The sequence below is a fragment of the Alligator mississippiensis genome, chromosome 5, assembly GCF_030867095.1.
Source record: "Alligator mississippiensis isolate rAllMis1 chromosome 5, rAllMis1, whole genome shotgun sequence".
Taxonomy (NCBI): Eukaryota; Metazoa; Chordata; order Crocodylia; family Alligatoridae; genus Alligator; species Alligator mississippiensis.
The window spans coordinates 64,747,121-64,774,712 of record NC_081828.1 but is presented as its reverse complement, the minus strand read 5'-3'; the positions used below and the strand labels follow the sequence as shown (position 1 = coordinate 64,774,712).

Below are 27,592 nucleotides of genomic sequence, written 5' to 3'. Positions count from 1 at the left end.
TAATGGATCTAGTACCAAATGGATTTTCTACTCCTGGCCTACATCCACCTCCCAAGCTCTTCCACATCCTGCATTGCAAAATGGCCTATATATGTAGGCAACTGTCAATCCCCTGGAGCATGGTGTACATGTAAGAGGTCTAGTCAGATTCCTGATGAATGCATTTGTGGCTGACAAGCCCAATTCAAGAGTAACACCGCTTATTACAAGTTTCACAGATCCATATGTTGTCTGAGTTGGAGTCCAAATTTATAGCACACTTCTTTGTCATTTTGCTTCCATCCTCTGGATCAAAGCCACTTCATGCTGAGCTGCACCCACTGCCAGATAGTCCCTTCAGAACAGACGGAATTTGTGTGCTCCTCCCAGCTTTCTAAGTTAATGTTGAACAACTTCATATCACTTTGCACACATCGTGGTACCACCATAGAGGCTGTCTCAAATCTCACTATACAAAATATTCTTTGGGATACGGTCTTCTCCCATTTTCTTGACAGAATTGATCCATCATTACCTCCTCTTCTTGAAAGTGGTTTCTAACTGTCAGTCCTGCATGCTCCAGTACCTCTGTGTTTGGTATTCTGTCTTCCCACTTTATTTTAGGCAGACATCTCATGTTGAAGCTGTTCAGACTCTTGATATGCCTAGCATATGTAGTCCCTGTTTGTGAACCATAAAGCAGGGATGACGGCACACAAGATTTGCCGTCTACACAAGATTTGTGTAGATCCATAGAAAATTAGGGTTGGACGGGACCTCAGGTAGTCATCTAATTCAACCCTCTGCTGAAAGCAGGACCCGTCCCAACTAAATCATCCCAGCCAAAGCTTGGTCTAGCTGGGTCTTAAAAACCTCCATGGATGGAGCATCCACTACTTCTCTGGGTAACCTGTTCCAGTGATTTACTACCCTCCTAGTGAGAAAGTTCTTACTAATATCTAACCCCAACTTCCCTTGATGCAACTTGAATGCATTTCTCCTTGTTCTGTTATCTGCCACCACTGACAACAGTCTAGCTCCATCCTCTTTGGAATCACCCTTTAGGTAGTTGAAGGCTGCCATTAAATCCTCCCTCAGTCTTCTCTTCTCCACACTAAATACATCCAGTTCCCTCTAACCATTTTCATTACCCTCTGCTGGACTGTCTCAAATTTCTCTACATTCTTTTTGTAGTGGAGGACCAAAACCAGAAGCAGTATTCCAGATGCATCCTCATCACCTCGTCCTCCAAGTGCTGAGACATGCATTCTTTGAAGACCTGCTCTATGACTTTTTCAGGGACTGAGGTGAAGATGATTGGTCTGTAGCTACCTGGATTCTCCTTTTTCCCTTTCTTAAAGATTGGCATGATTTGCCCTTTTCCAATCATCCAGGACCTCTCCTGATTGCCATGAATTTTCAAATATGATTGCCAGTGGCTCTGCTATTGCATTGGCCAATTACCACAACACCTTCAGGCACGTCCCATCCAGACCCATGGACTCATACACATTCAACTTTTCTAAATAGTTAGTCTCTAACCTGTTCCTTTGCCACTGGTGGCTGCTCAACTCCTCCCCAAACTGTGCTTCCAGGTGCAGTAGTCTGGGAGCTCACCTTGCCTGTGAAGACTCAGGCAAAATAGGCATTGAGTACTTCAGTCTTTTCTACCTCATCTATCACTAGGTTGCTTCCCCCATTTAGTAGAGGACCCACACTTTCCCGGATCTTCTTCTTTTTATTGCTGACATACTTGTAAAAACGCTTTTTGATATCCTTCACATCCCTTGCTAGCTGCAACTCCAATTGTGCTTTCGCCTTCCTGATTTCATACCTGCCTGCAATACTCTAATACTCCCCCATCATCGTTTGTCCAAGTTTATGCTTCTTATAAGCTTCCGTTTTGTGTTTTTAGCTCAATGAAGATATGACAGAAAATGAGTCAAGCTGGTCTTCTACTATATCTACACATCAAGATGGTTTGTTCCTGCATCCTCAGTACGGTTTCTGTAAAGTACAACCAGCTCTCCTGGACTCTTTTCCCCCTCAGACTGGCCTCCCAGGGGATTCTGCCCATGAGTTCTCTGAGTGAGTCAAAGTCTGCTGTTCTGAAGTCCAGGATCCATACTCTGTTGCTCTTCTTTCTTTCTTTCCTCAGGCTCCTGAACTCAGTCAATCTCATGGTCACTATTGCGTAAATTATTATCAGCTACTACATTCCCCACCAACTGTTTCCTATTTGTGAGCTTCAGGTCAAAAAGAGCATAGCCCTTCATTGGACTCTCCAATACTTGTTTCTGGAAGTTGCCCACAGGAAATTGCATCTTCATCTTAGCTGATAGTTTGCTGTTATTCCACACAAATTTCTGTAATAGCCTGAAATTCTTAGTCACTGCTCCAATTCCGTTAATCAGTTCAGTCTGAAAGTCAAGATTCCTGCTAATGAGAACACCCATGAAGAACTTTGAAATACAGGTAGTCATTTGGTTTGTTGCAGAGCCAACTCTACACTCTAAATGAAAAAGTTTAGAATTTTAATCTCACAAGGGACAAAGCATTAAGAACACAGACCATACATGGCATGGCAGGTTACCTCCTATTGGAAAAGGAATTAACTATGCCTGCTGGATGTATTTGCAAGCTAAGAGAATGTTTGCAATATAGTGCTGGCAATTGCTGATGTGGGGATTTATTGAACAGGTAAAAAAATGAAAAGGAATTGCGCGGGAAGATTCTTGAAGCACAACCATTTTTATAACTTCATGAAAGAGTTAACTGAACAAAAATATTTTGAAACAAATCTGAAAAACTACCTACAGAATGTCTGACTTTTACTACACCATTCTATTACTTAAAAAAAAAAAAAAAGGTTTACTACCACTTCAGTTGACATTACCTTATTGTGATTGAAAAATGTCAATTACATATTATTTCTGGCAGAAATTTCCCCTTATATTCAAGAGGCTGAAAGCTTTCTTTATTGCTGAGACTGCAAACATAATGAATCACTCTATCCTCTGTTCTAACAGTGCCAATTTTATGACCAAACAAAGCATTTTGAGCAGCAGTGATGTTTCCTGTGTATAGCTCTTAATTGCTCTTTTTAGTTTTGAAATAAATGAAAATAGATTTTTATTTCAAAAGTAATGTATTGAAATTTAATATATGAATATTAGCACTTTTTAATGATGTGAAACAAAAGATTTCTAGCTGTAAACTATTTAGTGTTAAAATAGTTACAAAAATAGTTATCCTGGAAATGTATTGGGATTCCTTGGGCAATAATCACTGAATGCTACATTCAACTCTGCAATTGCTCATAGTTTCATGAAAAGACTCTTAGATGTGACTGATAATCTTTGGGATTAATTCATGTTTGGTTTCATTCTCAACATCAATTCTCCTCATTCCTTATGAGTCAAAAGTTAGAAGTCCACCAAAGGGTGTGTTTTAATAGGAATATTTAGCATGCTCTGTTTATCACTACTATCTGAAATAATTTAAATTAATCCTATTTGAGGAATAAAGTTAAACCATTGAAAAAACAAATAAAACACAAATCAAAGATACAAAACCTAAAATGTCTTAGCTTTCAGTTCTTTGTATCAACTGGAAAGTCATTGGAACAACTTGTTTTGACACCTATGTTCAAAACAAATGACTTAGGTAAAAAAGGCTAATATTATCTAAATTAAGTTTAACTGACACTCCAAACTCAACATTGCAGCTTCTTTACAAAAAATATATATATTTAATGAAACCCCATTGTTAGAAATTATGAAAATGAACAGGTCAGGGTCACAGCTAGTTTATCACTGTCATATAATGTTTCCTTATTCATTTTTACCTGTCTACAGTAAACCAATCCTAACACTGGTGAAAAAACAAAGTCAACATATCCACTTAGTAGGAGATAATTAAAAATATACCTCTTAAGTAAGAAGTAGGTTTTATGATCTAGTATTTGGTTAATTTTACCCTATTTTTAGAGGCAGAAATAATCTAATAATGCACAGAATAGAAATTAAGGTCCAAATATTTTTCTTCCTAGAATAGCTAACTCAAAAAGTTAAAGGTGCTACAAAGATCCTTGGGTTCCCTTAACATATAGGCAATCATTTAAAATATTAGTTTTCTCTTATTTTAACATTATTTTTACATAGCACCGTAAAAATAACTTACAATAGTATTTAATGAAAATATATTTATAAACACTTCTCCTTGGAGCTAACACATTGAGTAAGTGTAACGGAAGACATGTAATTGAAGGACACAGCAGTAAAATAATAAGGAAGCACTATCATCAAGTAAAACAAGCAATTCAAAACCTGGTAGTTCCAAGGGACCCATAATAAAAAAGGAATAGTTTTCAGAGGGAGTTAAGTGAAGGGACAACTTGGTATGGGTATAGCATGTTCTCTCCCATGTCCCTCCACATATATATCCAGAAGAGGTTCCAATTTGTATAACTGTGAAGAAATAGACAAGAAACTTTAACATAAAATAATACCCAATTTTATAATGCATATAGCCTTTTACTTTGAAAATATTACATTTTTAAATGATGTGTGCATTTTTTGCTGTGCTGTAATCTCCAATAATTGCTTTTCTCCATTTGCGGTAATTGCTGGTGTGCAGATGCTTATAATGATAGAAACCATGTAAGTGATTAAATATATCAGCTAGCCATGCAAAACTAAATGTCAGACTACCCATAGAGTCACTATATCATTTAAAATTGACTTGTCAGGAAAGGAATCAGCAGTTGAGCAGTCTGACAGAAGAACTGATCTCTCTCAATCTCTCTCTTTTGGTATAATGAAAGGTTTACTGGTATACCATTAATATCATACTGTATTTCCTATTTTATTCTAGGATCATCAAACAATTTTAAGAGCATGGGCAGTTAAAGACTTTGCTCCAAATTGTCCTTTGTATGTCCAAATACTAAAACCTGAAAATAAATTCCACATCAAGTTTGCAGGTAAGTGGAAATTTCAGATATTGGTATAAGTTTGTATACATTTGTTCCTTGCTCCATTGCCCCTTCTGCGTTTATAGTCCAAATGACAAAGTAGCTTCATCAGCGTATGGTAACTGGTAATATCAAAGCTAATTAAGGTGTCAGGACTTCATCTTCTCCACCTGTAAGAACATACTGCAAGGTCTCAAGCTATGAGAGGTAACAAGAATATTGCTCACATTATACCTTAAGATCTTTTGATAAGCCTTTATAAAGAATTAATATTAATAGGCTTTAACAGAAGGTCAGTCCATTCTATAAGGCGGGGGTTTTCAACCTTTTTTAGCCAGTGTACTCCTTGTGGTAGCAACGGCTAGACATGGTGGGGGGGAGGGGTACTTGCACGCAGTGACTGGCTCTGCCACCCACCATCCAGTGCCACCACTGCTACCCACCATGCCACCGCCCACTGCCCCATAGCACTGCCAACACCCACCACCCCATGCTGCCACTGCCTCACCCCACTTCCCCACAGCCAGTCACACATGTGGCTCCATGGGATGCTGATGGGCCTTGCACTCAGCCAATCACACACCACCTGTCAGCTGCCTGCAGAGCCACATGTGCAACCGACTGTGGCAGGATATGGTGATGATGGCACAGGGTGGTGGGTGGTGGTGGCTGCCACATGCAAGCCCTCCCACCCCACATCCATCCTCTGGGGGGCGCCGCTGCCTTCACCCCCTGCCCTGGTCCTGGGAGCGGGTACAGAAATACCCTTCCACACATCATTCAGAACCTTTGTGCCTTGCTCCCTCCTGGCAGCCAGCCAGATGAGTGAGCTGAGGTGGGGGGCAGGGAGGTGCCACAGTCTGCTGTGTGGGGGTGGCAGTGCTTGGCATGCCCCTCTCCCTCCCCCGGGTAAGAGGCGATGTGTGGGAATGTGCCAGGGGAGACGCCTCTGCTGCCACCTCCCAAGGCATGCTCTGTCCCCACCCACCCATGTGCACCCCTTTTCCAAATATCCCTAGGAGTATGTGTACCCCACATTGACAACCCCTGCTATAGGACCTGATATACTGATAGCTTGCTTATAGCTGAGTAGTAGGAACCTACTCCTTACCTGAAACATTGATAAGAAAAACATGAGGAAACAAGGCAGTTGCCTATGTTCTGAGTGAAGAAGAGAGAAATAAATGCCATTTTTTTTCACTCTGTGTATGCTTTTCCTATTATTTTCCTCTCTTACATTCTAATGAATACACCTCACTTCACCCATCTACTAATAATTTTTTCACATTGTATTGTCATGATAGAAATTACATTATCTTAAAGTATTTATGGTATGTGCAAAAAGCAAAGTAAATGTGCTTTCAGGGAAATATACTTTACCCCACCACAAAATATTTGTATAATGTTTTGTTTTGTATATGACTATATGTTTTTGTGGCTTTTCATTATATATAGAAAACATGTTGTCAGTGTGTAATGGGAGAGATAATTGTCTATCCTTGCAAAACTATTTTTATAAAGCAGAGATAAAACTCCTTTACGGTGACAAGAAAGTTCTGTTCTCTTAACATATTGTTAAGTATGTAAGAGTGTTGATTCAAGTAAAATTCAGAAAAAAATACAATGGAAAATGTAATTTATTCCATCACTCGAGAAACCTGATGAAAAAATCAGTTCTACCAAATACACAGCTCTGTCTGCAGGAGAAAGAAATAGGAGTGCTAGTTAGAGCTCTGTAAAAAAAAAAAAAAAAAAAAAAATTAACTCCTGCATCTTGCATGAAGGACAGAGAGTAGTGTTGTACTGTAACTCTAAGAAAGGAAGTCAAGCTGAATCATTATTATGGTAATTAAAATATAGGATTATTGTTTTATTTTTTACATTCTTACTTCTCTGGATTTAACTGCTGTAAAATGTTTCTAATACATTTCTTATCTGATACCAGATTTAGAAAAGCAGAAGTATGCACATAGCATTTTTTATTTGATGGACTAATGCATAGGCTTACAAAATCAAGATATATTACTGGCCCTGTGACTCCTGTATCATCTAAATCTCAGGCTGATCACTAAGACTGTACAATTAGAACACAAGCCATAGACCTGCTAAGCTACTTTTCTGGGCTTGAGGTTTATGCATCTGATATGAAATAAACTTTATATTTTGTACAGGAATATCCAACATTTTCTGAGCATCTTTAACAATTTTAATAGTTAATACTATATTTATTTGAATATAAGATGACCCCTCAATAATTATATTCTATATCTGGAAAATGTGTAAATTTGTTATAAGTTTCCAGGTATAGAATCTAATTTTTGGAGGTTCACCTTGAATTTGGCTCCATCCAACTGTTACAAACAAGAAAAATAATCTGGGGTGGCCAGATGGCTCCCTTGCCTTCTGCCCCCCAACCCAACTTCTTCCCCCTGCAGCCTCTTCCCCATCTTATTCTGAGACTACTCTCTCTGAGCACATGGAAGTGGAGGACAATTTTGAAAACACTGACTTAGAAATAAACATGCCTCTTTTGAAACTGCTGCCAGTTTTAGCACAGGTACTCCATAAAAATACTTCGGAGACTTTTGTACCTACATGCACATAGTACAAACTTCTTTGGTTTGTTTAGCCTTTGTCAAGGAGAAATCAGTTTCAAATTCAATTGAGCAAACCCCAATAGTCAAGTTTCAAAATCTGACTGAGCAGAACTCAAATCATTAAGCTTGTGTGGCTCTACCACCAGGCAAGTATCCTCCCTCCCAGACCATGGGTCTGTGGTTTCAGATCCTCCCCAAATTCCAGCAGGCCCCTTGCATGCAAGCCCCAGGCCCACAAGCCTGGGGGTTACAGTGTTGCAAGCCCTCATCACCCCATAGGTCAGCACTGCTTAGTATGTGTGCACTTCAAATATCCACCTCAAAGGATCCATGCGCTAATTAACCCCTCCACTCATGACTGGAACTGGGTGTTCTTGTTATGAGTCCTGGGATCCCACAAATTATATGCAGATAAGGAGCAGGGCAACCTGGTTCAGTTCCACCTCATGGAGGGCATGGTCACACTAATCATATATGACAGGGTAAGAGACAGGGTATCACAGGCGTTCTGGGTGAAATGTTTGGGGACCCATTTAGTGATGTTTACTAGACATTTAATGCTCATGAAGAAACAGGAATTACTGAAAATGGGAAAGAAAGGCACAACTCAGCCATGGGAGTGAGAAAATACAAATGTATCCAATATAGTGACGCACCATGGCTTGAAAAGGAGATGAGGGGGACTGAGCATGATGAGCACTATTATATATCTTGTTCAGATGGGCTGCACAAACCTATCTTTGTGGTAGGTTCTCATCAATAGCATAGCTTCTCAGCAGTTCCTTGGCTAAAATCAAATGTACTAGCTAGGCAGACGCTTAGTTTTACTACCTTGATTGATGGCAGGAGCACCAAGGGAGATAGTGATAGAACACTAGGATGGAGGATGACACTTTTTGTAAAGGGATGGCAATGGGGGACCATTGTGGTGGGTGGGCTCAGATGTTAACAAAGTGGCTGGAGTTGCAATTTTGCTCGAGTGAGTAAGTGGAAGTGCAGCAAGTTCAAGTGATTGCAGAAGGGAACTGTAATGGATGGTGGAAGGGTTTGAAAAGAAATTATTAGAGATTTTTAATATTTACACACTGGCTGAAAGAGAAGAAAAGCTTGCCCTGTTTAAGAAATTAAAGCTGCATGTAGAATAATAGAAGCATAAAAATTAAGGGTTGAAAGGAACCTCAAAAGATCATCAAGTCCAACCACGCTGCTCTAGGCAAGAGTACCTGAGATCAAATGATCCCAGCAAGGTGTCTGTCCAGTCTCCTTTTGAAGACTTCCAAGGTGGGGGACTGCACCGCCTCCTTGGGAAGTCTATTCCAGTTTCTGGTCACCCTTACTGTAAACAAGTTCTTCCTTACATTCAGTCTGAAACCATCCTCTAACAATTTATGACCATTGTTTCTTGTCCTCCCCTGGAGTGCCCTAGTGAACAGTTTTTCTCCCAATATTCATACTTATAGATAGCCATGAAGTCCCTCCCTCAGTCTTCTCTTCCTCAGGTTGAACAGGCCCAGATCCCTTAGTTTTTCCTCATAAGGTTTGTCTTTCAGGCCCTTAATCATTCTTGTGACACTTCTGTGGACCCTTTCAAGATTCTCCATGTCTTTTTTGAAGTGTGGCACCCAGAACTGTACTCAATACTCCAGCTGAGGTCTAACCAATGCTGAGTAGGGAGGAAGTATCACTTTCTTAACACTGCTCACAATGCATTAGCTAATGCATCCCATTATGCTATTAGCTCCGTTGACTGCAACATTGCACTGGCAGCTCATGTTCATCCTGTGATCAACCATAACCTCGAGGTCCCTTTCAGCCATCGTGTTGGCCAGGATATCTCCTCATAACCTATATTCATGTCACTGATTACTTCTCTTCAAGTGAAGCATTTATCCTTATTGAACTACATCCAGTTCTGCTCCACCCACCTTTCCAGCTTGTCCAGGTCTGCTTGGATCCTCATCGTATCCCCTAGCGTGACCACTTTTTCTCATAACTTAGTATTATCCGCAAACCTGGCCAGTGTGCTTTCCATATCCTTTTCTAAATTTTTTATAAAAATGTTGAATAGCACAGGGCCAAGAACCAAATCCTATGGGACATCACTGGCCACCTCCCTCCAAAATGATACAGACCCATCCACTAACACTGTCTGCGTTTGACCCCTTAGCCAGTTCCCAAACCCACCTGACCCACCTTTGTTAATCCACAATCCCTGTTTTTTTGTTTTTTTTTTTATAAGAGCATCCTGGGAGACCATATTGAAGGCCTTTTTAAAATCCAAGTATATGACATCACCTGTGTCTCCCACATATGAACAGTTCATTACTTGATCATAGGAGACAAGGTTGTTCAGACACAACCTGACCACAATGAAACCCTGTTGGCTATCCTTCAGCATCATGCCTTCTGCCAGTTTCTCACAAATGGACTTCTTGATAATTTTTTCCAAGAATTTTACACTGTATCTAGGTCAAACAGACCCATCTATGTAAGCAGAAGTAGATAGCAATTCTGTTGGGGGGGGGTTCAATTGTATTATTGAAGAGGGGGATAGGAGAGGGAGAGCTAAACATCTCATCAAAAATATTGATTAATAAGCGAAGGAGGCTTAAAAGATGTATGGGCTGATGAGAAGGTGATTATGAGGATGGAATTTAGTGGGAGACAGGTGCAGAGGATTCATTTTGTACTAAAGTCAAATGGGCTAGAGATTGGAAAGAAGGAGGTCATAGATGTGACCTTCAGTGACCACCAGATGTTGAGAATGGAAGTGAGTTTAGATAAAAATGAAAGTAGGGGGAAAGGGATGTGGAAGTTAAATGTTCAATTATTACAAGATGAGAAGACCTGTCAAGAATATGTGGAAATGTATGAAGGATGGAGGACACTGAAGAGATGCTACAAAAGCATCTGGGAGTAGTGGACAATGATCAAGAGAAGAACAAGAGAATTTTTCAGAAATATTGATTGATGCAAAGAAGCATGTGGAAGACTTATGAGAACTATGTCAAAGAGCAATACACATCCTCTGCCAGCAAAATGGGGTCAGAGGAGGGGCAAGCTGAAGTGCTCTGGGTCAAGATACAAGGGGGTCGTGGGGAGAGGGATTTAATGGGGTCTACTACAGACCCCTCAACCAAGGGGAGGAGCTGGACTGGGAATTTTCGGGCCAGCTTGCAGAGGGACTTAAGGCAAGGGATGTAGTTGTCATGGGTGATCTAAATTACCCAGACATCTGCTGGAAGGAGCAGTCAGCCAGGTCGGACCGTTCCAGGAGGTTCCTGGCCGAGATACGGGACCTCCACTTAACCCAGGAGGTGCACAGTCCTACCAGAGGAAATGCCCTGTTGGACCTGGTCCTGGCCACAGGTGATGCTCTGGTAAGGGGGCTCCAGGTCCTTGACCACCTGGGTGATAGTGATCATCGCTTGCTGGAATTCATCATCCAGCGCAGAGGGCTCGCAGCAAGGCGGTATCCCTAGACTTCAAAAGGGCCAGCTTCAATGAGTTGAGGAGATTGGTGGGAGAGGCACTGGGGTTCTCAAGGGCAGGGGAACTCAGTGCCCAAGATGAGTGGCCGTTCCTTAAGAACACGATACACAGGGCCCAAGGGGTGACGATCCCAACAAGAAGCAAGGGGGGCAAGAGTGCCCAAAAGCCTCGGGGAATGCCTGGTTGCCAAAAAGGCGGCATACACCCGGTGGAAGTGGGGGGCTATCTCCAAAGAAGAGTATACCTCCACTGCTCGGGCCTGTAGGGGGGCTGTTAGGAAAACTAAGGCAGATACAGAACTAGGGCTAGGATCGAGGATAACAAAAAGTCCTTTTTTAAATACATAGGGAGTATGAAGAAGGCACCGGGTAATGTGGGGTCCCTGCAGGATATGGTTGGCAATCTGGTGGTTGCACCAGAGGAGAAAGAAGACCTCTTTAACAATTTCTTTGCCTCTATTTTCTTGTGGAGGGACCAGGACTCCCCTACCGAGATTCAGGATGGACTCAGGAGAAACTCCGCCAGGCCTAGGGTCAGGGAAAATTTGAAAAAGTTTGGGCTGTGGATGGTAGAGATGTAATCAAGAATCCCAAGGGACACTGCAGGGAAAGGAAAAAAGGAAAAAAAGTCATGGGAAAAGTTAGAGGTCAGAGTGAGGCAGATCTTGGGATTGTGATGAATTGTGATCTTGGGATTGTGATCTTGGGGAGTGATAGAGTTTTATCTTTCAAGGGCAAAGTGGCTGCGGTGAAAACTTGGTGCTGTTGCCTATCATCCTTTACATGGTGTATCCACCACCACAGCAGCAGATCAGGAGGGTACAGAGGCAGATATGTGGCGGGGTGTGGTGGGGCGGAGTTTGGGCAGGGATAAAGGAGAAAGGGTAACCAGTTTACACAACTATACACAGCTAGAGAATTAGGAGGTTGGGGAATGCCAGATTTGAAAAACTTTGTGTACATTTACTTTATAAGTATGTTCTGTAAACAGGCAACAGAGCGGGTGGGGAAGACTGCATGTTTCTGCCATTACTTGGCAGGAAGAAAATGAAGAAGATGGGGCATGTACAGGGGAGAATGGAAAAAGTTGTGGGCATAACAGCCACTGACATGAAGATGGAGAGTTTCTAAGGGTAAATAAACTAGAGGAAGTGGGATTGGAGTGCTTGAAATACTGCAAGAAGGTGATTAATATGATAAGAAACAAAGACATGATAAAAATAGTTGGACATTTGATGGAAGGACAGATGGCAAATGTGTGGAATGAAGTGACAGATAATAGTTTGAAAGGAGAACGTATGGATGATGGATATCATATGGATAATGATACGGAATATTCTTCCTGTGAGGGGCATTCAGCATAAATGGTGTTTGGTAAGACCAGCAGCATGTCTGAGAGAGGAATGTGGGGAGGAAGAATGTATATCACATATATTTTGAGACTGTCCTTTTTTGCAAGGGATATGGGAGGAGTTGGATCATTTTTTGAGGGTGATTGATATGAACTGTGACTTAACATATGAAATAGTGTTGTATGGCATAATGCCCAAAGGTCTGGAAACACAGAGACTGAAAACCAGACTACTTTGTCTGACAGTAGAGATATGTAAGGTGAGAAACCTACTGTTGGTCAAGGGACTGGCTTTCACTGAATAGAATGTTTGGAGTTGGCAATATATGAATTGAAATACTATGTTGATTAAGATGTGGATGACATGGGAAAGAAGAAGGCAGAGAAGAGATGGAGGAAAGAAGAATGGTGGTGTTTCTTCCAAAAGGACTGAGGGACAGAGTGAAAGTTATTGCTTTCTCCTGGTTTGGGATTGGTTTGTGAAAAGTTAGTGTGTTAATGGTGGTAAGATGTGCAATAAGAACAAAGTATTTTTGTAGGGGAGGTTATGTTTTGTATTAATGTAGTTTCTTTTAGTTGTTTTATAATAATAATAATAATAATAAACATTAGTATATTTGCCCAATACAGGTCGTGTGTTTTATAGTTATGCTCAGTGTTGGTTGCATCTAATCAACTTCAGAGTTAGTTTTCATAACTAAGCACATGCTGATTTTTGACATCTTTCTTGAAGTGCACAAAACTAGTCACAGTACTCTAGGTGATACTTCACCAGTGCCATATATATTAAAAGGATCACTCCCCTTGTTTTTCAAATGATGCTTCTATTAATATGGCCCAATATGCTTTGGCCCTCTTTTTTTTTTAGATATCTAGATATCTATATATTAGTGATGTTTCATTTTAATCATGGAAAAATGCAGATTTGGGGTTACTTTTTTTAATCCAAAAACTGGGGTTTGTTTTTTTTTTAATCAGAGAAAACCAGGATCCCTGATATTACACAGCCCTGCATCACCTGCATCACATTGCATCGTTATACTGGGTCTGTGGTCTACCAAAACTCCCAAGTCCTTATCCACAGAGCTGCCATCCAGCCAGGTGTCACCCATTTCATATTTATGTTTTTGATTATTCTTCCTGAGGTGTAGCATCTTGCATTTGTCCACATTGAACTTCATCCTTTTAGCTTTAGCCAAACTTTCCAATCTTTCAAGATCTTTCTGTATTGTGCTTATATCCTCTAACATGTTTGCAATCCTTCCCAGTTTCGTGTTGCTCACAAACTTGCTCAAAATGCTTTCTATGCCACTATCCAAATCACGACATCGAACAGCACCAGGCCCAACATAGACCACAGTCAGTCTCCACTTAAAACCCCCTGCCATTTTGAAACGGACCTGTTAATAATTATGGTTTGTTCATGGCTATTGAGCCAGTTGTCTCTGCACATTGTAGCAGTGTTATCCACTCCACATTTCTCCAATTTGTTTATGAGAAGGTCATGTTGGACCTTGTCGAAAGCCTTGCTGATGTCCAGATGCACTTACAGCATTCTCTTCATCCACCCAAGTACCTACCTTGTCAAAGAAGGAGATCAGGTTTGTTTAACATGATTCATTTTTTATAAATCCATGCTGGCTGCTTGTGATCAGCTTTTCCTTCTCCAGATGCTTGGAAATGATTTTCTTTAGGATATGCTCCAGTACCTTCCCAGGTACTGAGGTGAATCTAACTGTTCTGCATTTCCCCAAGGTCAAGAAGAGAAGCTCCTCTTACCAGGACCTGATAGCTGTGTGCCCTAAGCCCTGCAGTGGGGGAGAGAGAAGTGCTGCATGGAGGAAGTATCTCCCCTGTGGGGCACATCCATAGCCCTATGTCCTTAACTCTGTGTGTGGAGCTGCAAGCAAAAGCTTTAAAGTGCCACATGGGGAAGAGGTTCCCCCATGCACTACTTGAGAACTTTAGACCATGGAGGAAGGACCCCCCTGAACACCCTGCAACTGATACAGACTGGCCATCCTGACCCCTGGCATTGCTAGATCCCTCTGATACCTCTCAACAGAAGCTGTTCTGTTTTGGTACAGGACATGGTAGGTCCATCAGATACCTCCACCAGATCTTCCCCCTCCTCCTGCTATGGACTTACCTGAACCAAACTCCACCAGGACCAGAAACCCCAGACCCATTCCCCACTCATAGATGTAGCCCAACCCAATCTGGATCGCCAGACCTACCACCATCTAGCCCATAAACATCCAACCAATGAGCACTCAAGCTGGCAGCACCCTGGTAGCACCTAACTCTCTAGCATTCAGGAACCACCCAACCCAGCAGCATCCAACCTGGCTGCCAGTCAGTCAGCTATGACCTGTGCCCTCAGCTGCTATTACCTATTTCCATACAAACAGGAGAGCTTGCAAAGCTGGCTCAGATACATGCCCTGGGGCTTCCTGGCTGGGTGCTGTCAAGAAGGCAGGCTCTCTGAAAGTTATGTAGCCAGTTCACTGAACATTAGCACATGGCAGAAGGTATGATGCTGAAGGATATTCAACATGGTTTCATTGCAGGCAGGTCATGTCTGACCAACCTCTTCTTCTATGATCAAGTAACGAACCGCATAGATGTGGAAAATGTTGTTTATGTCACATACTTGGATTTTAAACAGGTCTTAGATATGGTCTCCCATGATGCTCTTATAAAGAAACCAGGGGATTGTGGGCTGGCGTAGTCCCTGACCAGGTGAGCTGGAAACTGACTAAGGGGCCAAACCCAGAAAGTATTAGTGGACGGGTCTGTTTCATTTTGTGTGGAGGTGGCCAGTGGTGTCCCACAGGGTTTGGTTCTTGGCCTTGTGCTGTTAAACATCTTTATCAATGATTTAGATGAGCTTGTGGAAAGAACACTGGCTAAATTTGTGGACAATACTAAATTATGGAGGAAAGAGGTCACACTAGGGCAGGGGTTTTCAACCTTTTTTAATAAGTGTACCCCCGGTGGCCCCCTTTTTAATAAGTGTACTATGGGGTGGGAGGGTTGAGAGCAGAGCAGGGGCGGTGGCAAGTGGCTGGATGTGGGGGGACAGGGGTGACCAGCTAGACGCGGAGTGTGTGGGGGGTGGCAAATGGCCAGACACAGAGCAGGGACATGGCAAATAGCAGAGCAGCAGCAGTGCAGTGTCTGTGTGGCCTTGCTCTCACCCCACCCCAGCCCTGCTCCTGTGAGGCAGTGGCATGGGGTGGCAGCATTCCATCTCCACCCACCCCCACGTACCTCCTGGAACCTTTGAAAGTACTCCAACGGGTATGCATTCCCCCGGTTGACAACCCCTGTACTAGGGGATGTGCGAGCCGGGAGCGATCCGGGCCCTTTTTCGCTCCGCGCGGGCTGTAGCCAGCAGCCCGGGCACTCTGGGTCAGAGAAAGCAAGCGACACGCTAGAATTAGGCACGGACAAGTAATGGTTGATTCAAGATTGTTTACTTACACCGAAGATGGTCACGGTGTAGGCTGGACAGTTTCCCAGGCAAAGCTCTGCTTAAATCCTTGTTTGAGGACTCAGACAGTATTCGGATCACTCCCACGGAGTTGTCGAGGCTCCGTGGATCCTTTTTGCGCGCAGGGAAGAGGGATACGTTGAGGATTGCGCTCGGCGACAGGGAGAGGCTAGAGGCTGATCAGACCCCTGTTGCCTTCTTTGAATACGCTGGGTCCAATAGGCTCCGCAGCGCTTAGAGATCTTCACAAGACGTGAAGTCTCCTCCTCCTGGTGTTCGTGGAGTTCTCCAACTTGGGCGGAAACCACTCAAGCCTCTTATACGGCTAGCAAGCCAATCGCTAGCCACCACGTGTGAATAATTTAACGCAAGCCAATAATGGGGCTCCAATTAGAATACAAATGGTGGGAACTCCTAGCAACGTGCATTTCTTAGCTGCAAAGAAGAAATGCACACTGCAAAGAAAGCTTCAAACAGCAGGAAAATAATTCAGTGGTGCCAAAGCACACACAAAACAAAAATCACACCCTTGGGTTGTGACAGGGGATAGGATGTGGATCCAAGCAGACCTGGACAACCTGGAAAGGTGGCCAGAGTCAAACTTGATGCATTTCAATAAGGATAAATGCTGAGTGCTTCATCTGGGGAGAAGTAACCAGCAACATGAATATAGGTTAGGAGGAGATGTCCTGGTCAGCACAATGGCTGAAAGGGACCTCAGAGTTATGATTAATCACAGGATGAACATCAGCCACCAGTGCAATGCTGTAGTCAACAGAACTAATAGCATACTGGGAAACATTAGCCAATATGTTGCAAGCAGGTCTAAGGAATTGATACTTCCTCTCTACTTGGTGTTGGTGAGATCTGAGTTGGAGTACTGTGTTCAGTTCTGGGCACTGCACTTCCAAAGAGACATGGAGAAATTTGAAAGGGTCCAGAGAAGGGCCACAAGAATGATTACGTGCCTGGAGGACAAACCTTATGAGGACAGACTAAGGGATCTGGGACTGTTCAACCTGGGTAAGAGAAGAATGAGGTGGGGGGACAGGACTTGGTGGCCATCTATAAGTATTTAATGGGTGAATATCAGGAATTGGGAGAAAAAACTGTTCACTAGGGTGCCCCATGGGAGGACAAGGAACAATGGCCATAAACTGTTAGAGGATGGTTTCAAGTTGGATGTAAGGAAGAACTTCTTTACAGTAAAGGTGACTAGAATCTGGAACAGACTTCCCAAGGAGATGGCGCAGTTGCCCCTCTTGGAAGTCTTCAAGAGGAGACTGGACAGACACCTTGATCTCAGCAGTATTCCTTCCCAGAGCAGGGGGGGTTGGACTCGATGAACTTTCAATGTCCCTTTTAGCCCTTAATTTCTATGATTCTATGGTTCTACCAATAAGATTTCAAACTGCTCAAGCTAAACTGCTTAACTTGCACCAGTTAATTTGAACAATTATTCATACTCTCTGACTAATCTTTATGTTGTGTAATGAGTGTCTTTAGTTTCTGTTCTTTATCACCTGAGGCAGCTTCTCAAATTGCAAATTTTTCTCATGTGTTGTTTGTTATTCTGCTTTAGCTACATAGTATTAGGAAGCTTAGTACTTGTAATAAAGATGGTTCCCTGTTCTTTGTGTGATCTCTCTGGGAAGAAAACCTCAGAGATGCACAAAATTGGCAACAAGGATGGAATCTTGGTGAGTAGAAATGCTTCTAATACTTCAGTCAAAAGAGCAAAAGAAAAATCTTGCTATGATCTGTTCTGTACTTGAGAAGCGCTGAGGCTCTTTTCCTCCCACATGTTGGCTTGTGCAGGCTACCTTCAGCCACATTGAAGAATTTGATGTGGCCAGTCTGTCTACCTGAGACTCTTGCACTGAGCAGCTAAACTTCTATCTGGAAGCTAATAAGATTACTGATGATAACTATAAATGTGCAGTGCTACTGCATCATTGGCTCAAAGACTTTTGAGATCATTCACTTACTTGTATCCCAGCCTAAACCTCATAAAGAAGTCATAGCACAAGATTCTCAAATTGTTAAAAAATCATTGTGCACCTACCTGCTCTGAAACCATTCATAAGTTACATTTCAACCAATGAAATTAATTGCCAGAGGGAGCAATTGCAGCACACATAGCAGGTTTGCATCAAGTGTCTGAGAAATATAACTTCCACACCAGTTTTGAGTCTCTTCTTAGGGATCATCTTGTGCATTGAGTTTGGGACAAAGCCCTACAATGCAGACTTCTTGAAAGCAGAACTTAACATTTGCTATAGATCAAGAAAAAGCCATTAGAAATTAAACCAATTGCTCCATTTAAGGGAAATCTGAGCACTGTCAGCAAAACTGGTGTCAACTAAATTTACCAGATGCATTCAAGGCAATAATCTCTAAGGAAGTCACCACCCACGCACAATAATAGCATTCCTTCTTTCCAAGGAGTCTACTATAGTGTATGGTGAAATCACAGGTGCAATGCATACTCTTTCCATGATACTGATCTTCACCATTGCCAGTGCAAGGGTCACATTGAACATGTGTGTCATCAGAAGTCCAAGACATCTATGAAGAAGGCAACCACATGGAGTGAACCTCCTATTACTGCTAATACTGTTGCTAATTTAAATGAAATTCAAGTATATGATTTGTCCCCTAATATCTACACTACCACATGTGTTAGTAATGTGGAAACACCAACCTAAGAGAAGATCTACACAAAAGCAATTTTCCAAGGTGCTCTGAGTTTACTGTAATTTCAGAAGAGACATACAATTCACCATGGCCCAGAAATCATCCACCTATTGAACCATGGGAAGCCAAGCATATAGATTATGACAAACAAATAATAGGTTTGAAGGGTGCATGTTATGTCAATGTTCACTATGTACAGGACTGAGGGGTCATCTACCTAATAACTGTCAAGGGTTGGAGAGAAAGCTTACTAGGAGGAAAATGATTTGAGCCTTTGGGTATCAAATTAACAGGAGTGCATAGCCTCACAATAGCCTCTTTAGAAGATGTCCTTAGGGATCTCAATGAAGTCTTCAACGAGCAGCTTGATGCCTATAAAGGCCAGCCTGTGATGTTTATGCTGGATCTGACTGTGGCTCCAATTTAAACGAGGCCTCATTATGCTGTTTTCACCCTTCATCCAAAAATTGTTGCAGAGATTGACTGACTTCTGGAACAAGATGTACTAGAAGCAAATTTAAATTCAAGATGGGCCACTCCCACTGTATCCATCAAGAAGCCAAACAATGACATTCAATTATGCGCTAACTATAACTGTATCGCTAATACGGCTCTATAGAAACACCCATACCAGATTCCAGCAGTAAATCAGTTCCTTGCCACTCTTGCTAGAAGGAAGTTTTTTTGCTAAACTTGACTTAGCACAAGCATATCAAAACTTTGCTGTGGAATGATCAAACCACTGAAGCACAGGCAAACATCACTTCTTAGAACCTTCCTAATGGAGGACCTACAATTTGGAGTATTACATCAGGATTTTTCCAAAATCTTATGGATGGCTGACTTGCATGTCCTAAGGGAGTCATGTCATATGTTGATGATGTTTTCATCAGAGTAGGGTCCACACCAGGATTAGTTGTCTGAGCACAAGAAATTCTTTGCCACAAATCCAAAGCTGGCCTAAAATTCAAGAAAGGTATGCTTTTGGGATAACCAGCACTGAGTTACTGGGGTTCTGAGTTGGTGCAAGTGAAATTCACCCTGTGAATGCAAAGGTAGAAATTATTCATAAGGCCCCAACAACTAAGAACAAGCAGGAACCACAAGTGTTCCTTAACACTGATTAATTTCTAAAATTTGGCTTCATTTCTATCATTATTTCCTAAAAGACAAAGCTACAGTTGCTGAGCCTTTGCATCATCTGTTGGATAAGGATATCACATTGAAGTGGACTGAGCTGCATGACTTCCAAGTCTGCAAAGTGATTGTCTGACAGCATTATCCTCTCCTTGATTTGTATTTTCCTACTCTCCAAAGTTCTGATGATTGACTTCTCTTCTGATGCTCCTCTCTAGAAAGATGACATTACTCAAATGACTGCTAAGGAATCAGTGTTAGCCTAAGTAATAAACTGTGTATGGTGCGGTTCTGCAAAGGTTGCAGATGAATGAAGAAATTTGTTACACATCAATGTGAACTTCCTGTCCTTAAGGGATACTACCTATGTGGTAACCAAATGGTCATTCCTAATTCAGATTGAACACAAATTCTCAGTGTTCTTCACACAGGATGTCCAGAAATTATTTACATGAAAGGACTTGCCAGAAGTTCTGTTTGCTGGCCAAAGACATGCAGACATGGAACAAACAGTAAAGAGATGTGAAACCATGCCAAACCTCAGGCCATGCACTAGCTAAGGCTCCAGACCATCCATGGCAAGTGACCAGGACACCATGGTTTCATCTCCATATAGATTTTGCTGACCCTTTCCAAAGCTAGATATTCTTTATTGCCATTAATTTTCTCTCAATATGGCTGGAAGTTGTTTCAGTTGCATCAGTGACTTCATGCACTGTAATCCAAGTTTTATGGTATCATTTCACAACCTATGGTCTTCCAGATAGTATTGTGTCCAACAATGTTATTTAATTCACTTCTGAAGAATTTAAGAAGTTTATGGGGGAATATCTTATCCATCACATCATATCTGCACCATTTCACCCATCCTCAAAAGGCCAAACCAAGGGGATGGTCCAAACAATTAAAGATGCATTGAAGTGAATCATAGATGGTGATTGAAACCAAAAATTAGCTAATTTCTTACTATAGCAGCATATAACTCCAGACAGTGCTACAGGCTGCAGCCCTTCAAAACTACTCATGAACTGCCAGCTGAAAACTTGTTTCTATTGGGTCCTCCCAGATACAGTAGCCAAATACCAGATGAGGCAGTTCTCCAAGAAATAGGATGTTTCACCTGTAATAAATAACCTTTGAACCAGGTGAGCCTATGTACAGCCAAACCTATGTGACTGGGCTGTAGCGGGTGCCTGCATCTGTCCTTGGAGCTATGAGACCAGTATCATATAAAGTCCAGACTTCAGGTAGACAGACATTTTTCAAGCATATTGACCAGATGTGGGTTTGAGTCTCAGACAATGTGACCTCTGCAACACCAGAATATACTACACTTATAGTGGAACCAGTTCTGAGAAGTCCATCATCTGCTGTTCAAGACCCATGGAATCATGGAAAGATAGACTTGGAAGGGACATCAGGAGTTCATTTAGCCCAATCCCCTGCTCAAAGCAAGACCATCCTCAACCATGTCATCCCAGCCAAACCTTTGCTTATTCAGGTCTTAAAACATTTCTAAGGATGGAGATTCCACATGCTCTCTGAGTAGCCTGTTCCAGTGCTTTACTACCCTCCTCAGCAGAAAGTTTTTCTAATATCTAACCTAACCTTCCCTTGCTGCAAACTACTCTAAAAAAGTCAGAGGAGCCTACTACAGTGAAAAGTCTATTACCCCTGGAGTTCACCACAAGAGATAGATCTCTGCCTGGCTCAAATAATTACAGGACTACATTTTCTAGAGTGGAGGGATGTTACGTATTAAGTGTCTGTATATATTTTCTGCATTCTGTCAGCAGAGTGTGCTGCCTGAACTGCATTGCTCCTGTGTTGCTGTTTGTTGTTCTGATTTACCTATATACCATATTTACTTGAATATAATGAGGGTTCCCCCCCCCCCCCCAGTTGGCATGGGGGGAAGCCCCTCATCTTATAATTGCATATAAGGAAATATCACTAACTACATTGTCTATCATAAACTTCTGCCAAAACAGCATGTGCTCAGTAATTAAAACCAACTATGAAGTTGATTAAATGTCACCAACACCGAATATGACTGTAAAACAAATAGGGAAAACATGCTGATAGAAACCTACTAGAAGAATAGGTTAGTGCAGCCTATCTGAACAAGACATATGGAAATGTGCATTAAGCACAGTTCTCCTCTCTAACAACTCTTTTCAAGTCATGGTAAGTCTTATATTGTGTACAGTTCACCCAGTAACCCTCTGTCACCCCCGTCTCTCATCCTGATTTGTGTGGCCTCACTCTCTATGGGGGGGGGGGGGGGTGAGGGGGATAGAGTTGGACAAGGTTGTTCTGGACCTCATCTACATATACATTTTTGGAGGAGTCCAGAATTGGTGATAAGAACGTCCAAGTTCCAGTCATGAGTAGGAGGCTAATTAGCACATGGATGCTTTGTCTGTGTGTGTGGTGGTGGGGTGGGGGGGTTGTGTCTGGAGTACATGAGAGAAGAACTTAGGTTTAACACATTAAATGGTAGATATCTACCAACTTATTATTTGTGGTTGCTCATAATTTTGGACAATTAGTAATTCACAGAACTGTGTTTCCTAAAGTACATAGATTTGTCAAGGAGACTTGAGGCTTTATTAGATTCAAGTTCAGATTTATGTAAGAGTAATTGATTTTAGATGAGAAGGTCAGGAGTAAATCTTCTCAAACATTAGTGTTGCTGCATGGAAGTGTGCTTTTTATACAGCATCTTAATTCTGTGTAGCAACTTGCTAAAGATTAGAAGATTAGTAATGTTTTATTATGTAATGTGAAAATGTGAAATGATGAACAATGGATTAGAACAATGGTGCTAATGATAATAGTATTCTAGTAGAACCATTAATATGATGTTCTCAAATTACTTTATTAATATTTTTTTTTTCAGCATCAAAATACCATCATGAAATAGGGAGCTATTATCATCTTTGTGCTACTATTTGTCCATTTTGGAGATGCAAAAATTGTGGCACAGAAAACATAAGTGGCTTACCCAGGATCACAGATAATTAATGGGAGACCCAGAAATAGCCCATGAGAATGCTGATTTCTGGTTCCCTGCTTTGAGCACTGGTAAATGCTCTGCATAATTTTAGGATAACTTTGACTGGGATGACTATGTGGCATATGATATTTAGTCTGCATTGTTCAATATTCTCTTTTAACACCATTAGAAACCTGAGAGGAATGTGAATAGCAAGATATAACACTACTCCAAGATTAAATGTATAATATATTTTCATATGTATTATACTAAATTTCATCAACATACTTCCTTTTTAAGTTATCTGGCCCTTTTATCCTTTAGTCATGGCCAAAATGAAAAAAAAGTAAAAGCTGAGTATAAAATGATTGGATAAATTCTCCTTGTTATTTTTGTTATCCATACATTTCTTATTCTACTATTCCAAATGAATTCTCTATGTGGACATTATCAGTATGTGCTAAGCACATGCCCCACACAATGTAGCTCCTTCCATCTTCAAAGCTAATTTTCAAATGATTCAGAGTTAACCATGTGGCACATTTACCATGTGGCAGAAAATCAAAAATAAAAGTATGTCACAGTTTCACAAAAAAACTCCTATCTTTGTGAAAATCAAGTTCCATAAAGAAAATCTTAGGCAGGTAGAAATGTGAGAGGTGCTATACATTTTAATGATTAGGCAATAAACCTAGAAAAGGATAAATGCTTGAACCAAAGAACTAATGTTTTAGGGAAGAGATTTTGGATTTGTACAAGTTGCCTCTTTGGATGGCTGCCATCTTGATTTTCTAATTTAACTAGTTTTGTTTTTGCTTTTGGGGTGCAATCCTGTTGTACTGACAACAGTGGGAGCAGAATCAGACCCCAAAATGAGAAACAACGTATCTAATCAGTGCGCATGATAGATTCAAGAGAGCTTTGAAAACAACACTTGCGACTTTATATATTTACCTTTCCAAACTCTTCAAACTTCTTAGTCCATAGAGGATTAAATTGATACTTTACTCCTGACATTCACTGTATATAAACAGATGTTTCTGAGTAACGTCTAAGAGTACCCTTTTCTTTTCTCTTCACAGTAAATCTAATTTTGCAAAGCATTTAAGCATGATCATAAATATCAGTCATCTCAACTGATATAAATCACAGTATTTAAAATCACATGCAAAAGTGAACTCAACTTAATGTCTCCCCTTGGTTATTTTTTTATTTCTTCCCTACAAAGTATCATAAAAATATACTGATTTTTTGTTCTTTTTTTGGGACACATTCATTTTTAGTTTGTGGTGATCTGGGAAAACCTTGTCCATTTCAGGTGTGGTAATCCTTTCCTATGGATTTCACAAGTACAGAGAAGAAAGTAGACATAGGGAATAAAGGGAATAGCTGTAACATTCTGTCAATATTTTCTCTTGCATCACTTGCTTTGTGGAAAGACAGTGGGAATAGTGGGAAGAATAGTGCGATAAATCACAGAAACAGTTCTACTCTAGAAACCTACTTGCCACTGGGAAAGAGAGTGCTCTGGCAAACATCATCACCATATTTTTGAGGCTTCACCCTTCTTTGAACTTTTAAAATATGAATAATCAGGAAAATAATAACTATTTTAAAATCAATCTGGAAGTGGCTGTCATGAACTTTCCATCATTTTTCAGGTTTTCAGTAGGTCTTTTTTCTTTTGTTTTTACAAATGGGAGATAGATCATCCATAGCCCCCTGTGCCCACACAAATGAAATAAGAGGGTATGGATTGGACTTTTGCCATCTTCTGCAGGCTACCTAAACCAGAGATACAGCATGGAAGTAGAGGCAGGCTTCACAAAACCATTACTTTTCCCACCCGTGTAGGTGGAGGATAAGAGGAAAGACTAAATGGAGTCTTGACTCTGCCCACACAGCATGCCGGCTTAATGACATATGTTGCACCCTGCTGAAATCTGGCACAGTTTACTTTCTCCCAGGGCAGTGGGAAGACACGGACACAAATTGTGATTCTCACAGTTACAATCTGCTTCCCAAGCTGTTCTTGTGGCAGAGTAGCTTGATCGGGGCACATGGGACGAAGTAAAGAAAGTATATTTATAGAGCACTGATTTTTTTTCTGATGTTATCTTTTATACAGATCATGTTGTATGTGAAGAGGAGTTCAAATATGCTATGTTAGCTTTAAATTGCATATGCCCAGCTACTTCCACACTGATCACTCTGCTTGTTCATACTTCTAGAGGACAGTAAGTATAACTTCTTTAGAATACGACCAAGGTTCTTTGAAATACAATGGAACAATCTACCTAAAAGATACATAGCTCCTCAGCCCCAATACATTCAATGTTCCCTATCTTTATTGTGTTATGGCTGTGGGGAAACATCAAGATGTTTTCCACAATATTCCATTTAACCTACCATTTTCCTATTTTTATTCTTTTGTGCAAAAGGAAATCATCAAGGAATTTGCTCAAAATGCATTATATTTTCAAGGGGGGAAACATTAGCAATTTAAAAATAAAAGTATGCATGTCACAAAATTAACAGGAAATGTGAAAAAGATTTATTTTCATCTTAGTAAGTGTCATCGTATCCATACAGCCCTACTTAAAAATGCAAAGATCTGTAAGCAATTACACTTTTGTAAAATCAGCACTTTTTGTACACCTGTTCACTGTGTTTAATGGCACTTTTCATGAGGCAGGCTGGGAAGTTTCTAATTCTAATACTTACATGTTCAGAAAGGAAGCGGAGAAATATATGGTGGATAACAGTGGATGTGTTGAACATAACTACAATGCCTGGTGGGAGGCAATGCAGAAATGCCCTCCCTCAGTGAATGATAAAATGCCAGTGAGAACTCTTGGAGTCAGCTAGCTCAACCTAGACTTTTCTAAAGAGATCTTGATTTTCTGCGTCCAGGGTAGTCATCAAGTCATGTTGCAAAGGTACTAATCACCTGCAACTCCTACTGCAGACAATGTAAGCTTGGGGGTTTAATCTCTTCTGAAAATCAGGCCCTAGTCCAAAATAAGTAACTGCTTTCTAAAACTGAGCCCACTGACACTAGCCAGCAAATTGTTTCTCAAGTTCAGGAAATGAAGGAAATTGCTGTCATGCTGGGAAACCTATAGCATCTGTTATCTACTGAACAACTCCTGGCTAATGCAAGAGGCAGGGATGTAGTTCCATCAATACCACAGTGCAAAGGTAATGGTGCCTCTGTGAAGGTTTTGCACTGTGTGTACAAGTATGCCCACTATTTTAAGTCCTTACATGAGAACCAAGTAGATGTTATCCATTAAGTTCCTACCCTTCCTCTGTGGCTCTGAGACACAGATCACCAGCTACTGTAAATGTTTAATTCCAATGATTTCAGCAGATAAATAGTTACTTAAATCAGCAAGATTTAGTCCTAGCTGTCTAAATGAAAGTAACTTTCACTTATAATACATGGACTAGGATTGTCAAAATATTTAAGAAAAGGCATGGGCTTCCACTGCCACTGAATACCAATGAAAGCTGGTTATCTACCCATATTATGCTCCTTTGAAAATATCACTCCAGGTGCATAAGCCTCCAGCAAATGAAGGTGTATAAAAAAATCCAGTGTAAATTCTTTTAATAGTTAATTTTTAATATTAAGAAGTCCTGAAAAATGGTGCTACAAGGGAGAAATGTTAGAAAGTAAATATCAAAACATAGGAAGTTGAAAGTATTACTATATATATATATATATATATATATATATATATATAGTAATACTTTCAACTTCCTATGCACGGACACCTCCAGAAAATTTTGAAATATACTGGGCACATCTACACATGCTATTAAGACAATTATATAAACTGCAGTGCAGTTCACACTGGAGTTTATTGCTCCCAGGAACTGCATTTGAATGTGCACCCAGGACTGCAGTGTAGTGGGCCAGGGCAGCTAGCCTGAGGCTGCTCTGACCCAGCTCAAGGTGCTGTGGAGAGGGCATAAAGCAGGCAGCCCTCATTCCCCAGCCAGCCCCATCAGCATCTACACATGCATTGCAGTGGAGTGAATAACTCCGCTGTAGGATAGTACTTGTATCAAACAAGTAGGATATTACTTGTATCTAACCTATGGCATAGTTAATTAATTTACTCTGGACTAATAGCTCTGCAAGTGTAGACCAGTGACACTTTACTCTCGAGCTAATTAGGCAATTCCACACTAACTGTCTCATGTAGATGCACCCACTATGAAGAAGCATTTATCCTTTACTTGGCATTTGCAGTATTCCCCTATGCTTAGTATGGGGAACATCACAATTACTGCAGAAACTTTAACTGCTGAGGATAGCAAATGTCAAATTACCATGCCTCCCAAGAACTATGAAAAAAATTGCTTCATTAGCATTGCATTTTCTGCTTGGTAAACAAAGATTTTTTTTTTTTTTTTTACTGATCATATATACATTAAAAAGAAGTAGAGAATTTCTCTCCAGCATGGAAATTGTCACATGAAAGAGATTTTGTTTTCTGTTGTACATCAGGGTCTTTAGCATTCAATTTTAAACAAACAGAGTTTCCAGTTATACAGTTTTCTACAATAGTTTTTCTTTTCGATTCTGATATAAAGTGATTTTGAAGGAAACCAAACTACCTGAGACAAACTACCAGAATTATCTTCTGTAAGCAGACTGCTGAAGCAACTGATTTGTGGTCTGTTTGTGCACTTGAAAAGAAGTGCTAGCACTTAAGAGAGAGAGAAAGGGGGAAAAATACTCATGGTAATAATTTTCCATCATGCATATCATAAAACAGCAGAAATTCATGAGAAATTCAAGTTGGAAATACAAAGACTTTAACAAGGAAGGTGCTTAGTCCCCTTGCACATGCATTGTT

At 40.9% G+C, this 27,592-nt stretch overlaps 1 protein-coding gene across 4 annotated transcripts in view; it reads left to right on the top strand.

Annotated features, from left to right (window-relative positions):
• The window catches only part of KCNT2 (potassium sodium-activated channel subfamily T member 2), a 369,322-nt gene that overhangs the window by 234,683 nt on the left and 107,047 nt on the right, over window positions 1-27,592 (top strand). For all 4 annotated transcript variants that reach the window (XM_059728413.1, XM_059728415.1, XM_014610366.3 and 1 more), the window contains exons 14-15: window positions 4,855-4,963; window positions 24,850-24,958. In XM_059728413.1, coding sequence (XP_059584396.1) covers window positions 4,855-4,963; window positions 24,850-24,958 — 218 coding nt within the window. The remainder of the gene's footprint in view (window positions 1-4,854; window positions 4,964-24,849; window positions 24,959-27,592) is intronic.